The sequence below is a fragment of the Podarcis liolepis genome (assembly GCF_965112155.1).
Source record: "Podarcis liolepis genome assembly, chromosome: 8".
In the NCBI taxonomy this organism is placed as follows: Eukaryota; Metazoa; Chordata; class Lepidosauria; order Squamata; family Lacertidae; genus Podarcis; species Podarcis liolepis.
In genome coordinates this window covers 89,212,979-89,229,607 of record NC_139560.1, presented here as the reverse complement: position 1 = coordinate 89,229,607, position 16,629 = coordinate 89,212,979, and the positions used below count along the sequence as shown (strand labels likewise).

At 43.6% G+C, this 16,629-nt stretch overlaps 2 protein-coding genes across 3 annotated transcripts in view; both read left to right on the top strand.

Annotated features, from left to right (window-relative positions):
- LOC310714198 (tigger transposable element-derived protein 1-like) overlaps window positions 1–16,629 on the top strand; it is a 222,100-nt gene that overhangs the window by 62,560 nt on the left and 142,911 nt on the right. The window lies entirely within an intron of this gene.
- The window catches only part of TENT4A (terminal nucleotidyltransferase 4A), a 34,214-nt gene that overhangs the window by 11,890 nt on the left and 5,695 nt on the right, over window positions 1–16,629 (top strand). For both annotated transcript variants that reach the window (XM_083519318.1, XM_083519319.1), the window contains exons 5-7: window positions 10,981–11,088; window positions 13,634–13,762; window positions 14,879–15,092. In XM_083519318.1, coding sequence (XP_083375444.1) covers window positions 10,981–11,088; window positions 13,634–13,762; window positions 14,879–15,092 — 451 coding nt within the window. The remainder of the gene's footprint in view (window positions 1–10,980; window positions 11,089–13,633; window positions 13,763–14,878; window positions 15,093–16,629) is intronic.

Below are 16,629 nucleotides of genomic sequence, written 5' to 3'. Positions count from 1 at the left end.
CCCATATTTTTAGCTATAATTTTGGTTTTCTTCCTGTTTATTATATAACCTGCCACCTCTCCAAATTTTTCAATTTCTTCCAGTATCTCTGTTGCGGTTTCCAACGGTTCCTCCGCCATCAAAACTAAATCGTCGGCAAAGGCTTTAACTTTATATTGATTTTGGCCTACTGCCACCCCCTTTATACTTTCCTTCTTCCTAATTGAATCCAGTAGCACCTCTAGGACCATGATGAATAGTAGTGGTGACAATGGGCATCCCTGTCTAGTACCTTTGGAGATCTTTATCTCTTCCGTAATCACATTATTTACTATTAGCTTCGCTTTTTGCTCCGTATAAATTGCCTTTATCCCATTGAGAAAGTCGTTCCCCATTTCCCTTTGTTCAATATTTTTTAGCATAAAATCCCATGACACGTTGTCGAATGCTTTTTCGGCGTCCACGAACATCAGCATTGCTTGCTTCTCATTCCTGGCAGCCAGATATTCTAGAATATTTATAACATTTCTCACATTATCTCGCATCTGCCTGCCTGGAAGGAAGCCCGCCTGGTCTTCGTGAATAATTTCTTGTAAAACCTTTTTTAGTCTTTCTGCCATTATTCCTGCAAACACTTTATAGTCCGTGTTTAGTAGTGAAATTGGTCGGTAGTTCTTTACTTGGGTTGAGTCCGCCTCTTCTTTCGGAATAAGAATTATAAATGCTTCCTTCCACGTCTCTGGGATTTCTCTCTCCTTTAATATGATGTTCATTACCTCTCTCAATGGTTGCGATAGGGTTGTACCCAATTCTTTGTAATACCTTGCTGTGAAGCCATCCGGTCCTGGGGCTTTTCCATTTTTCAGTTTTTTAATCGCCGCCATCAATTCTACTGTATCGATTGGGGTGTTCAGCCTTTCTTGTGCTTCTGTCGGGATCTTTTGCACCTCCTTCTCTTTTAAGTATCTCTCTATTTTTCTCCTGTTATTCTTCTCTTTTCTTTTATACAATTGTCTGTAGAAATCCAAGAATCCTTTCCTAATGTCTTTAGGGTTAGTTATCTCATCTCCTCCCACTACAATTTTGTTTATTGTATTTTGCTCTTTCCTTTTCTTAGTCTGCCACGCAAGCCATTTTCCTGATTTATTTGCAAATTTGAAGTTCCTTTGTTTCAATTTTTTGATGTTCCATTCCACCTCCTTGTTTATCATCATTGCGAATTGAGTTTGAAGAGCCTTGATACTTTGTTTAATTCTTTCATTGTTTGGTTTCTTGATCAGCTTTTGTTCATTTTCCATAATTTGTTTTAAAATTTCTTTCTTTTCTTTCTCTCTATTTTTCTTTTTGATCGAATTCTGTTGTATAAAGAAACCTCTCATTACTGCCTTGTTTGCGTCCCAGACTGTACATATTTTCGTTCCTTTGTTACAATTATCTTCAAAATATTCTTTCAATTTCTTCTGTGCCTCCTGGACCACCCTTTGATCGTCCAAAAGGTAATCGTTCAATCTCCATCTGGATGTTCTTTCTTCAAAGCCTTTAATTTCCAATTTAATGGGACTATGGTCTGAGATAACTCTCGGTTGTATTTCCACTTGAAGGATTCTTGGCGTTAGTTCATTTGAAATCCAAATTTGGTCAATTCTCGACATTGACTGATTTGGTTCCGAATAGAAGGTAAACTGTTTTTCTAGTGGGTGTCTTAGCCTCCAGGTGTCTATTAAATTACAATTTTTAACCATTTCAAAGAAGGTTTTTGGTAATTTCCCTTCTTTCGAGCCGTTATTTCTCAGTCTGTCCATTTCTGATGACACCACACCGTTCATATCGCCCATCAAGATTATCTTCTGGTCCGCAAACTCCAACAACTTTTCTTCCAAATTCTTAAAGAAATCAGTCTTGTTTCCATTAGGCGCGTAGATCCCGACTACTATTATTTTCTCGCCTTGCCAAATAATTTGAATTGCCATGATTCTTCCGTCCTCGTCCTTAAAAATTTGCTGGGCCTCAATCTTACTCTTTACATACAGTATCACTCCCCTCTTTTTCTCTTTGTCTGAGGATATGAATTCATTTCCGAGTCTCTTATTAATCAGAATTCTTCTGTGTCTCTTTGCGACATGTGTCTCCTGCATACAAATTATGTCTAAGTTCTTCTTTTTTAGCAGTTGATCCACCTTATTTCGTTTCTTCTTATCGTTCAATCCGTTGACATTCCAATTCCAAATTTTTAAAGCCATAGTGTTTCCAATTAGTCAAATTATTCAAAGAATTTTCCTAGTGGTTGGTTTCACGCGTCCAAGCAGCCTGTCCACATCCTCGGGGGTAACGGATTGAAATTGATTCCATGCAACTTGACCAGACAGGGCTCTAGCACTCTCCCGCCCCAGCCCTGCTCCCACGGTGGTGTCTAGCTCCTTCCAAATATGAGTGATTTTATCTGCAAAAAAACTTTGCAAAATTGTTGCAGGAGATCTTGGGGTCTTTACAATGCCTCGGTGGTAAAGGTAGTTCCATTAAATTGCGGATCACCTGAAAGAGTCTCCTGCTACTATTTTCTGCAGATGCAATAGAGGTGGTGAAGAAAGTCTTCTTCGCCGTCGCTATCGCCACTTGGTAGGCTCGACGTTGAGCTCTAACCTGTGTCCGGTCAGATTCGGAGTGAGTTTTCTGCCACTGGCGCTCTAGCTGTCTCAGTGATTGTTTCATTGCCCTCAGCTCCGAAGAAAACCACGGTGCTGTCCGGGCTCCATGCAATCGGAGAGGGCGCTTCGGAGCCAGACAGTCGATAGCCCTGGTTAACTCCGCATTCCAGCGGGCCACCAGGGAATCAGCTGAAAGGCCATCAACATGGGATAAAGCATCCCCTACCACTCTCTGGAAACCATTTGGATCCATTAAGTGGCGGGGGCGGACCATTCGAATTGGTCCCACCTCCCTGCAAAGGGGAAGGGTCGCGGAGAAGTCCAGTTGCACCAGGAAGTAATCTGACCATGGCACTTCTTTGGTTTCACTTTTACTTAGTGTCAGATCACCCACATCACTAGAGGTGAATACCAGGTCTAAGGCATGTCCATGACTATGAGTTGGGCCAAACTTATTCAGGGACAGCCCCATGGAGGCCATGCTTTCCACGAAGTCCCAAGTGGCCCCTTGTAAGGTCGTGTCAGCATGGATGTTAAAATCCCCTAGGACAACCAAACTAGGTGTCTCCAGGAGAACATCCGCCACGACCTGAAGCAGCTCGGACAGGGAATCCTTGGTGCAGTGGGGAGGTCGGTACACCAAAAGGAATCCTGTACTGCCCCTATTGCCAAACTTCCAGAATATGCACTCAGAAAACTGGGTCTTCCCAGTAGGACGCCTGATGCAAGCTAATGACTTCCTAAAAATCACTGCAACCCCCCCTCCCTGCCCACATGACCTGGGTTGCTGTGCATAAGAGAAACCTGGAGGGCAAGCAGCGGCAAGGACAGGCCCATCTGCTTCCTCCAACCACGTCTCTGTCACACATGCCAGGTCAAATCCTCCATCCACAATCAGGTCGTGGATGGCAGTGGTTTTATTCATCATTGACCTGGCATTACACAGCAACACCTTCAGGTCATGTGGCTTTCCCCTGTTGATTCCAGTATCCATCCGGTCAAGGCCAGACCCGGAGGCAGGGATAGTCCTCAGACAACTACTAAACCTGCCTCCTCGGTAATGACATGGTCTGGTCTTAGCGTAACTCCTCCTCCTGCCCATGATCACCGAGATCGGATGTCCCAGTGCTCCCCCTCCCTGTGGAACTTGTCCCAGCCATCGTGTTGGCTGGGGCCAAACTCCCAGGCAGCCCTGATCCCGCCCCTTAAAAACAAAACACAAACTATACAGAACCAATAAAACAACAAAAAACAAAAACAGAACAATTATTCTAAAATTAACCCCCAACCAAATATCCATCCCACCCACCCACCCCCAACAAAGGAAAAAAGGAAATAAATAAAAAATTAAATTGCCACCAACTGCTTGAGGACATTATAAAACACATTAACCCCTTGGAACAGGGAAGCAATGGCAGAACACTTCCCACATAAAAGGATGTCACATAGAGGAGGGAGAAAGGTTGTTTTCTGCTGCTCCAGAGAAGCGGACACGGAGCAATGGATCCAAACTACAAGAAAGAAGATTCCACCTAAACATTAGGAAGAACTTCCTGACAGTAAGAGCTGTTCGACAGTGGAATTTGCTGCCAAGGAGTGTGGTGGAGTCTCCTGCTTTGGAGGTCTTTAAGCAGAGGCTTGACAACCATATGTCAGGAGTGCTCTGATGGTGTTTCCTGCTTGGCAGGGGGTTGGACTCGATGGCCCTTGTGGTCTCTTCCAACTCTATGATTCTATGATTCACACTTCCCCAAAAGTTTGTTCCAAATAAGGGCCTGGGCCACACCCCCTGGGCCAGTTGGAAAAGGCCCTGGAAGGGAGTAGGCCCTGCAGTCCTCACCACAGCTGATGGTTAAAACAGCTAATTGAAACATTCAAATCAGCATTTTTTATCTTTTGTAACTAGACATGCCTGAGGAGCACATAAAAACTGTATTTAACGTATTATTTGAATTATTTTTTAAATCTTAGGATTATTTTATAGTAATTTGGTTACTTATTTTATAATCCATTTTGCAATTATTGATGTGCAGAAAATACCAGATGTAGAGTTAAGCTTGTTTTGGTTATCCTGCATCTTTTCTTTGAACATTGCATCAAGTAGACTTCCTTCCATTTACCCATCAATGACCTGAAACCTCTTGTAAATTTCTTCAGCAAAACTACTACTTCACATTCATTGTTCAAATATAGTTCTCATTGATTAGCAGCACTTCAAAAAAAACCACCATTTTTCTTTTCCTTTCTTAGTTCAAAATAACTTGCAAATATATTTCATATTTCCTTAAAAATGCTTCCCTTTTGGAAACTTCCTTGTAGTTTTCTCTTTTATTGGACTTCCTAGCAAATTCCCAGTATTGCAATTGATTCATGGCTATCACTGTTTATTACTGTCACTGTTCACGAATGTGTTCTCCACAAATTTCATAGAATCATAGAGTTGGAAGAGACCACAAGGGCCATCGAGTCCAACCCCCTGCCAAGCAGGAAACACCATCAGAGCACTCCTATAGAAATTTAATAAATAACAACAACAACAATAATAATAATAAATAAAAATAAAAGTTGCTTGCAGTTTTCATTATCTTGATTAATTCTTCCAAATTAGCTCACCTCATTATATGTGGTCCAAATAACCCAAAACATAAGTGTTACATTTCTGTTATTATTCAGACTGATCGCTCAATAGTTAAGTTTGTTATAATCATTTGTTCATGTGATACAGATATACTCTACATTCCAACTTGAGAACCATTTCTGGGTCCTGATATAAAATCTTCAGTCCTACCAACGATAAACTTAGCCATTTGTTTGCCTTTGTCTTGTTTGACTTTTCGTTCATGAGTTAAGATCCTGACAACTTCGCTGACAAATGGTGTTCAGTGTCTATACTGCTCCCAGCTTTGCTGATGCTGACACTGGAAGATTCCTCCTGGCACATGCTAGGCTGCCTTTAGCCTGTGAGTCATAGCTTCAAAGGATTTGCAATAGTTAGCACACTTCCCAGACACATCTAGTTTGTAGGCTGCCTTTGTTTTGATGGTGCCTTGGGGCTTTAATAATAATAATAATAATAATAGTAATAATAATTTATTATTTATACCCCGCCCATCTGGCTGGGTCTCCCCAGCCACTCTGGGCGGCTTCCATAAAAACCAAAAATACAGTAAAATATCACACGTTAAAAACTTCCCTGAACAGGGCTGCCTTAAGATGTCTTCTGAATGTCAGGTAGTTGTTTATCGCTTTGACATCTGCTGGAAGGGCGTTCCACAGGGCGGGCGCCACTACCGAGAAGGCCCTCTGCCTGGTTCCCTGTAGCTTTGCTTCTCGCAATGAGGGAACCGCCAGAAGGCCCTCGGCGCTGGACCTCAGCGTCCGGGCAGAATGATGGGAGAGGAGACGCTCCTTCAGATATACTGGACCGAGGCCGTTTAGGGCTTTAAAGGTCAGCACCATCACTTTGAATTGTGCTCGGAAACGTACTGGAAGCCAATGTAGGTATTTCAAGACCGGTGTTATATGGTCTCGGCGGCCGTCCCCAGTCACCAGTCTAGCTGCCGCATTCTGGATTAGTTGTAGTTTCCGAGTCACCTTCAAAGGTAGCCCCACGTAGAGTGCATTGCAGTAGTCCAAGCGGGAGATAACCAGAGCATGCACCACTCTGGCGAGACAGTCCGCAGGCAGATAGGGTCTCAGCCTACGTACCAGATGGAGCTGGTAAACAGCTGCCCTGGATACAGATTTGACCAGTGCCTCCATGGACAGCTGTGAGTCCAAAATGACTCCCAGGCTGCACACCTGGTCCTTCAGGGGTACAGTTACCCCATTCAGGACCAGGGAATCCTCCACACCTGCCCGCCTCCTGTTCCCCAAAAACAGTACTTCTGTCTTGTCAGGATTCAACCTCATTCTGTTAGCCGCCATCCATCCTCCAACCGCCTCCAGACACTCACGCAGGACCTTCACCGCCTTCACTGGTTCTGATTTAAAAGAGAGGTAGAGCTGAGTATCATCCGCATACTGATGAACACCCAGCCCAAACCTCCTGATGAGCTCTCCCAGCGGCTGAATGTAAATGTTGAAAAGCATGGGGGAGAGGACAGAACCCTGAGGCACCCCACAAGTGAGAGCCCAGGGGTCTGAACACTCATCCCCCCCCCACCACTTTCTGAACACGGCCCAGGAGGAAGGAGCGGAACCACTGTATGACAGTGCCCCCAGCTCCCAGCCCCTCAAGACGGTCCAGAAGGATGCTATGGTCGATGGTATCAAACGCCGCTGAGAGATCCAGCAGAACTAGGAAACAGCTCTCACCTTTGTCCCTAGCCCGCCGAAGATCATCAACCAGTGCGACCAAGGCAGTTTCAGTCCCATGATGAGGCCTGAATCCCGACTAGAAGGGATCCAAATCTTCCGCTTCTTCCAGGCGTGCCTGGAGTTGTTCGGCAACCGCTCGCTTTAGTCCTTATTGTCTTACTGTGTCATTTTTTCTGAAGTTAAGTGGTCAAATTATACATCTCCAAATTTGTTTTGAAATGCTGGTAATATTGGTAGGTCAAAGGGTTCAAAGGTTCTATCCATCACTTGAACTCTCAGTAAACAGTGGTGCCTCGCAAGACGAAATTAATTCGTTCCGCAAGTTTTTTCTTCTTGCGAGTTTTTCGTCTTGCGAAGCACGGTTTCCCATAGGAATGCATTGAAAATCAATCAATGCGTTCCTATGGAAACCGCCTTCAGACCAGGTCTGGGGACAGTCTGTCCCCCGACCTCTTCTGAAGGCTGGGGGGGGGGGGACAAGGGCTTTTCTTCCGACCGCCAGCCTTCAGAAGGCTGTTCTGAAGGCTGGCGGTGGGAAGAAAAGCCCTTCTCCCCACCTTCCGCCCCGCAAGCTCCGGGGACAGGAGGGCTTTGCTGCCGACCGCCAGCATTTTAAAAGCCCCCGCTGTCCTGGGGCGATTTTAAAATGCTGCTGGGCGGCAGCGAAGACTCTCCGCTGTCCCGGGAAGGCAGGCGGGGGGGGGGAGCAAAGACTTTTGCCCCCCGCCGGCCTTCAGAAGAGGTCCAGGACCTCTTCTGAAGGCCGGCGGTGGGCGAAAGTCTTTGCTCCCGACCGCCAGCATTTTAAAAGAGGTCCCCGGAGATTTCCCTATGGGCTTTCTTCTTGCGAAGCAAGCCCATAGGGAAATTCGTCTTGCGGAACAACTCAAAAACGGAAAACTCTTTCGTCTTGCGAGTTTTTCGTTTTGCGAGGCATTCGTCTTGCGAGGCACCACTGTACAGATTCTGTATTTAGACTAGAGCATCACTGTAAATGAGCTGGTGTTTGATGCCGTAATAGTAAATGTGCTTGCGAGTTAGATAGAGCCTGTGGTGTGAATGGACATGTACCCTGTTTTTTTTAAGATTTCTATGTCTAAGACACCAAATCTTGAGTTTTGGTGTAAGAAACTTGGTTGTACATGAAACTCTCAGCAGGTGATTCAACTCTGATCCTGTTTTATTTGGAGAGAGTGACTTTAAAAAGTGGTGGAACATTATCTTACCCAGGGGATTTCTTTTTTCAAAGACAGCATGGTGAATCTTCAAACTCTTTAAACTTACAGTGAGACGCACAGTGTAGTTGCTAACAACATAGACCCAGCTTGCATGCTGTGTTGAACTAATGGCTTAACATCAGTGAGCAAAAGTATGAGTTCTCAGAGTGAAGATTGCAGCTGCAGCACTCTTCCCCCGTTTGGTGTCATTCTATCCAGGGCTAAGCTGTGTTTGACTTAATGTTATGAACCAGCACTTGTGCTTTGCCTTGCTCTAGAGCGTGCGTCTGCAAAGTAAGGCCCGCGGGCCGGATCCGGCCCAATAGCCTTCTAAACCCAGCCTACGATGTGGATCTGCTTGTTTGGCTGCGCCAGCGTGCGCATTCTTTCCCTCTCTCTCACACGGTGGCGGTGGCACCTCCTCCCTCCTCCTGAATTCTCCCCGCCTTGTGGAGGAAAGGGGCTGGACTTTGATTGGTGCCAGCAGCATTGTTTCCCTCTCATTGGTGCCAGCGGCTTTCTTTCCTCCTCCCTCCCTCCTTCCTTCTGGCTTCTCTGCGCCACCATTACTAAGCCAAGATCACCAGGGAGGGAGGAGGAGGGATGGGGCCAGGCTGCCAAGAGGTGCCAATGAGCTGCCGGAGCTGAGGGGAGTCCCCGGAATGGTGCCTTTGGGAGAATCAGAGACTGAGGTACGGAGGAAAGAACCGCTCCTCCTTTCCAGCTCCCACCCCACTCCCCACACACAACTACACCCAGCCCCATCAGCTGCCAGTTCCGAGGAGGGCTGGGGCCACTGCCAGCAGCAGCAGCAGCAGCAGGAACTGCTGAGTGGGCGAGAGAACTGGGAAGACCAGAGCTGCCTTTTCTCCTCCCTCCCTCCCTTCCTGCCTCGTCCAAGGAGCGGGGGGGGGGGTGGGGTGGTTGGACGCCTCCTGTGCTTGCTTCCTAGCTTGCTCTGGTCCCTGACAGGTGATGATGGCCTGAGCCGGCAGGGAGGGTCGGAGGCTGCTCTACCAGGCTCTGGTGCTGGTGGTGCCGGGTGCCGGCTGGTCACGGATCCCCCAGAGAGGGAGGAGGATGAGGAAGAGGAAAGGAGATGGCAAGGAAAGGGGCAGCATACCATCTCTTTCCTTTTGCTGCCTGGCCCCCCCTTCATGCTTTCTGTTTTCGTGGTTTTTTTTAAATAACCACAGGTCTTCCGTTCTTGCCTTTCTCTCCCACACCCCGCATCTCATTTCTGTTCTTCCTGGTCGTCTCTGCCCCCCCCCCCCCAATCTTGCCACAGCAAACTTTCCTCTCAGGCGCAAGTGGCCTCCTCTTTCCCCTCCAACCTTTCCATAACTCCATAGGGTGGATAGCAGGACTTTGGGAAACGGCGGGAGGAGGCGGGCCTGTGTGGTGCTGGTTGCAATTCTTTCGTGTTCTTTCTTGCCTCTGTAAAAAACAACAACCCCACCCCAGATTGTATTGTTTTTCTTGTTTTTTGTGCACTACTAATAAAATAGGTGCAGTGTGCATAGGAATTTGTTCACATTTTTTTCAAACTATAATCTGGCCCCCGACAGTGTCTGAGGGACACTGAATCGGCCCCCTGTTTAAAAAGTTTGAGGACTCCTGCTCTAGAGAGACCATAAACTGAAACCAACTTTGATTACTTCTTTTAGTTTGTTTGGGGGACACAACACAGAGCCAAGCCATGATTTAGCCTTGGACCAAAGCAGGAATGCCGCAAATGCAGTCTCCTTCCTGCCGACATGCTCACTGTGCGAAGCCATATTTTGACTTAGCATTACATGCAAACTGGGCCAAATAACACAGTAGGGAATCAGCATCATATTTATTATTTGTTAAAGTTGTTCATCACTTTAAAAAAAGTAGCAAAGTGACTTGCAAGAAAAAATATACAAAAATAAATAACCTAAATAAAAATACAAGACTGAAGCATAATATTTAGCAGCAAGTTTCAGGGGCAAGCCAACCCATTTTCCTGCTAGAATGAAAACTTTTTGGTCTGACATTTGAAGACTATGTGGGAAACGACCAGTCTGATCACTCAGGTCAGGGTGACCCAGCAGAGATAGCTCTACCAAATACCTACCAACTGTATCTGGTGGTGGGACACAAAACAATGCCTCCCCAAAACTTTGAGTTAAATAGATATACTCATACACTAAGTGATGGTTCTTAAAGCTTAGAACTTTAAAAACAATAACCAGCACTTTGAATTGGGCTCGGAAATGAACTGGAAGCCAATACAAATGGAATTGTGCTGGTGTTGCATGGTTTACAAAACTGGGACTGATTTATTGAAAGTATTTTTATCCCTTTCTTCAGCAAAAAAAGGCTATGAGAACAGCATACAAATGTCAGTACTAAGGCAGTCCCTGCTCTCAGGCTTATGATCTAATTAAAAAGACTTAACACAAAAGGGGGAAAGGTTTGAGAGAGAGAGAGAAGGACAAAAGAAAATTATGGAACTCTGCTGCATTTCTTTGCTGAAATTTCCAGTTACTTTTTTCAAGGCAGCCCCATGTTTTAAGGCAGCCCCTTTACCTTTATGTTGACAGTAGCAACATTAGCATGGTAAAAGAAGCAGTGCTTATGGGTTGAACAGATACTGGGTAGCTACCTCAAAGCGGCTCTTTGCAAGACTTCTCTAGATCATTGTGAAATTAATTTTATTCACTGCACATCATCTGCATTGATGCAAAGTTAAATTGTCCTTGTAAGTCATGCTTGGATATTTTAATTTAAACTAAAAACTGTTGGTCTACTTGTTGGAGTTGGTTGAATGACTGGTTTGAATATCTTTACAGGTACCAATAATAAAGCTTACTGACCAGGAAACAGAAGTGAAAGTTGACATTAGTTTTAATATGGAAACTGGTGTGAAGGCAGCTCAACTTATCCAAGACTACATGAAGGTACAGTCAATAGAAGATAAACAAATTTTTATATTCCCTGATATTTCTATTGCTTTTCGAAATGCAACAATTCATATGGTTACCAGCATTTTTTAACTATGTCATTCAAAGCAGAACAATCCAGCCAGGCTCAGAGTACACAATTAAACCATTTTACACCCTGCCTCCACGCATCATGGGCTCATTAAAGTTCACCTCTTGGTTGCACTTTTCCTCAACTCTGTGACTCCCATTATGGGCATGTGCTCCCTAGAAATAATGAAGCAGCATTGTGCAGAATGCACAATACTTCATTGCTTTCCTTCAAAGCAGTTGCTGCCAACTCCATCCTGACAAAAGCTTTTACATTGTAGGCATGGGCAGTCCTCTGAAGTTCCAAGCATCCTAGGGAACATCTAACACATGGAGAAAAATGACAAAGTTTATGGCAGGCTTCTATATGGATTGCCTGCTAATCTGTGGCAGAGCTGTAGCCTCAGGTTGTCTACAGGAGCTTTTCATTCAAGCATTGGGACATAAAGACTGAGCTTTCCACCATGTCTTTTTATGGAGAGGGTGACAGCTCTTCATCAGACTTTGTTCAAGATGCCACGCCTATTGTGCTAGGAGTAAGGTGACTGCGGACATTCCAGGCCCTCTGAGATTCTATAACTGGATTGGTGGATGCAGGAAACAATTTATCACCTTCTCTTTCAAACTGAGTGCCATTACTAGGGGCAGGTTCCTCTTCTCTCCCTTGTCTGAAATCCAGACATACTGAATCTTGGTCAACATCAAGCACCTGCCATACCCATCAACCATAGAACCAGATTAGTTGTCCAAAATATTGTTTGGTATTTTCTCTTGTTTCATGGTGCAAAAATAAAATAACTTTTTTGCAACTACTTCTGGACCTCAAGTTGCGTGCCGAGGCACCTGAGCCACAAAGTTCCCAGGAGAACAATAAAACACACTGACGAAAAGTATTTTGGTTTATGGGTTCAAATAGGCCACAACTTTATTGGTTACAGACTACCTTGACTCCTGCCCATCTGCAGGGAGTCCCCTTAAGGATAAACCACTGATAGGAGGTTCGCTATGACTTACATCAAAGAGGGGCACCCCGAGGGGTCCCCGTAGGGGCTGTGACATGGCCCGAGCCCCCGTCCTGCTTTGGACAGGATTCACACCCTGGGTCCCTTTAGCATACCTTTACTGAGGAGGGGTTGGCGAAGGCTACAACTGCAATGCCGCCCACTGGGAAAAAGGTGATTGGACTTCCTGAAAATCTCTGGTTAATAAAATGGATAATTTTGGACTGAAAAAAATAGCCAAGTCCCTCACCCAGGTGATTTCTTGAGAGCAGTTGACCTCATTCAGGCCTAATTACACATCCCAATCCTCTTAGCCCACTAGTTCTTCTTGAGGCTTCCTTCCACAACTGGGCAATATCTGTATAGTGCCATCCCATTCAGTTCTGTTTTTTTCCCCTCCAAGAAGCTCTGGGCTTATACATAGAGGCATTCAGTTTTATTCTCTACTGCCCTGTGAAGTAGACAGGCTAAACTGCAGTCATTTAACAAAGGCTTTCTGTGCACTTCAGGACAGAATAAATTTTGAACCTGCATCTTACATTTACTGCCGGAGGCATATTTCTTAACTATGTTCTAATGGGTTATCTTCAAGTGAACAGTTTTATCAGTGCCAGTTCATAAGTTGGAGGTAAGCATATCAAGAGTTGGCACTACATATTCACTCAAACCTTGAGCCCCTGATACTGAGAACAATGAATGAACTATGAATGAACACAATGAATGAAGTGTAAGTACTCTGTGAACTTTCTATTGCTGTTCTGAAAAAATGGCAAGTTCATACAGCATTTTTCTTTGGGATGAAACAGTAATCTGGTTTTTTAATGTAGAAAAAGAAAAAAGTTCTATCTATATCCTGCTGTTCTATGGGGCTCCCAGTGGACCCTTGGGTTTCACCTACTCTGGCTCAGGTGCCTTCAGATTACCCACCAGGCTCGGGAATATTGGCTGAATAAACTAGTACATATTTACAGAAGTTTGTTGCCCTTGAATGATTTTGTATGGATACAATCAGGTGAATCACTTGTTCACTGCATGTACCATCACAAAGGTCTGTCTTGATTTTTCTGATTCCCTGTAAGATGGAATATTAATTTAAAAAAACACTAATCTCTGAATACTTTTTAAGGTTTGGTGGATGTGCTTAGTACAAATACATAGTTCAATTTTTTATACATCCTTTCACATCCCTTAACAAGTGCAACTTTCTTGCTAACTGTGTCAAAGTTTGTATTTTTGGTGTTAACAGCAGTTCTTGATGCCTTACTTTGTGACACTTATATTTTTGTAGGTAATAAATATGAATTTAAGGAAAATATGTTAGCTCATTCACAAGAATGTATAAAGACTTTTTACTCCCATTATTCTTTTGGGGTTTTTTTTGGTAGAAATCTTTTGTATTTTATAGTAAATAATGATAAACATATCACGTAGAACTTGTCTTACAGAAAATTAACTGTTCTTTTCATTTGCAGAAATACTCATTGCTGCCTTACTTGATTTTAGTATTAAAACAGTTCCTCCTTCAAAGAGATTTGAATGAAGTTTTTACTGGTGGAATTAGCTCTTACAGCCTAATTTTAATGGCAGTTAGCTTCTTACAGGTATGTGATTTGGTACTGTCAGTTTTGAAGAATTCTTTACAAATTTTTGGTTAGCAATTAATGTTTCTTTACCTTTATATGATTCTTTCACTTCAAAACCTTTTGTATTGGCTGTAGATTTTACTTTATTAGTGTGTAATTCCTGCAAGAGTTCTGTCCAAAAAGCAACAAAAGGCTATGGGATAAAGGCAATAGAATCTTTGTGTAAAGTGGGCTGAGAAACATGATGCTGTTCCGCTGTAAACTTTCACTTCTCCACAGATTTTGTGTGTATGGTGCAAATGTTGACTCACGTTAGCCCCAGCCAGCATGGCTAGTGGTCAGGGATGATGGGAGCAGGAATCCAACAATAGCTGGAGGACACTGTTTGGACTATCCTGGGGTTAAGGATAGAGTTCATGTAGTTGTGTAATCATTTTTCAGTGCTGCCTCATACTGCATAACTTTTCAAATAGCGGTAATTGAATGGTTTGTATTTCACGTGGCATGTTTCTTATGAATAAAAGATAAAGGGACCCCTGACCGTTAGGTCCAGTCGCGAATGTCTCTAGGGTTGCAGTGCTCATCTCACTTAACTGGCTGAGGGAGCCAGGTACAGCTTCCGGCTCATGTGGCCAGCATGACTAAGCCGCTTCTGGCGAATCAGAGCAGCGTACAGAAACGCCGTCTACCTTCCCGCTGAAGCGGTACCTATTTATATACTTGCACTTTTATGTGCTTTCGAACTGCTAGGTTGGCAGGAGCAGGAGCAGGGACCGAGCAACAGGAGCTCACCCCATTGCGGGGATTCGAACTGCCAACCTTCTGATCGGCAAGCCCTAGGCTCTGTCGTTTAGACCACAGTGCCACCTGCATCCCTTCTTATGAATAAATGGATGTAATTAATTTGAACTGGACTAGTTATGATACCTTCTTGTAGCATACAATTCTTTGAAAGTCTATCTCCTAAAATCTTAAAGTGAGAGAAGACTATCTGATATTAAAGAAGTTGAGGTTATTTTTGGTTGTTGATAGTTAATGCTCATTTCCAACTTTAAATGGTTCACCATAAAGATGACAGAAGTATAAATGATCACATACACCAGCATAATAAAACTGCTATTTTTCTTCTTGCAGTTGCACCCAAGAATTGATGCTAGAAGACTGGAGGAAAATCTTGGAATGCTTCTAATAGAATTTTTTGAACTCTATGGAAGGAATTTTAATTACTTGAAAACTGGTATTAGAATAAAAAATGGAGGCGCCTATATTGCCAAAGAAGAAATCATGAAAGCCATGACCAATGGATATCGACCTTCCATGTTATGTATTGAAGATCCTCTTCTGCCTGGTGAGATAGCAAGCTGCTTCATATTTTTCCATTAAGAATGCAGATTTAACACAGAGTTTAAAGGTTATCTGAGGAAATCCTTCAAATGGGTGCTCCTGTTACTTGTTTTAAATAATCATTCAGAAATAAGCCCTTAACCTTGCCTTGATCTTGTGATTTCTTTCCGCCATCAATTTTGTGTGTGTTTTCTTACCCCACTGTTTTTACTATCATATAATACATAGAGATTAGTAGTAGAATGTAGTATATTTTTAATGTTTTAAATGGTGCTGCTTTTTTTTAAAGACGCCTGAGACCAGAATTTCCCTATTTTCTGTATCCATGGCTGCAAGAATTTCCATATAAGGGCTTAGTAAATCGGTTTTTGTATCCTTTCCTTTTCATCCTGTTGCATTTGACTTTTCTGGGGCAAAATTATGGACCTAAACACTGCATACTAAGTTTTGTGAAGCATCCCACAATAATAGGGAAGGAGTTAGGGTCCTTCAAGATTTGAAAATGCAATGATCCTCTGCTGAGCAAATTGAGTGTTCTCCTAATTTGACCACTTTCACCTTCAGTTGCTGCTAGGCATGAATGTAGCATGAGCCTTGAAAATGACACACATGTTTGATCTGCAGTGTAGACTATGACTGGAAGTTTCCTACCTTAACGTTCTTGCGTAACAATGCAATTTCCCTTACTGCTGGTTCCTTGTTGCTCTGCACCGCACTCTGGTGTCACATTTTAATAACACATTATTAACATTACAATCAAAACATAATACAGTGGTACCTTGGGTTAAGAACTTAATTCATTCTGGAGGTCCATTCCTAACCTGAAACTGTTCTTAACCTGAGGTACCATGGAGCTAATAGAGCCTCCAGCTGCTGCTGCGCCACCGCTGCACGTTTTCTGTTCTCAGTCTGAAGCAAAGTTCTTAACCCGAGATACTATTTCCAGGTTAGCGGAGTCTGTAACCTGAAGGGTCTGTACAGTGGTACCTCGGGTTACATACGCTTCAGGTTACAGACTCCGCTAACCCAGAAATATTACCTCGGGTTAAGAACTTTGCTTCAGGATGAAAACAGAAGTCATGCAGCGGTTAGCTAAAGTGGTACTTCAGGTTAAGAACAGTTTCAGGTTAAGAACAGACCTCCAGAACGAATTAAGTTCTTGACCTGAGGTACCGCTGTATGTCTAAATATGTTACGATAACCGTTCCTTAACCCTTCCTTAACGTTACAAACCATGGGTGTAGATCCGCCCTATCACTTTGTAACCCTGAGCTTCCAGCTGAAAAGCGATGTGAATAGAATTTCTTATTGAGGCTGGAAAATGGATTGTTTTAAAATATATGGAAAATGCAATAATTTATAACAGTGTGTGTGCATTGGTCACCAGAACAGTCTGTCCGATAGCAGATCGGGTACCTAGGTGAAGTATGGATCACAATATGTGCAGAAAGTGATTTGTGTATAAGGACTAAGAACCTCTCCAAGCAATCACTACTTGTTTCAAGATTTTAAGGGGTAAATGTATGGGCATTCCAAGGACA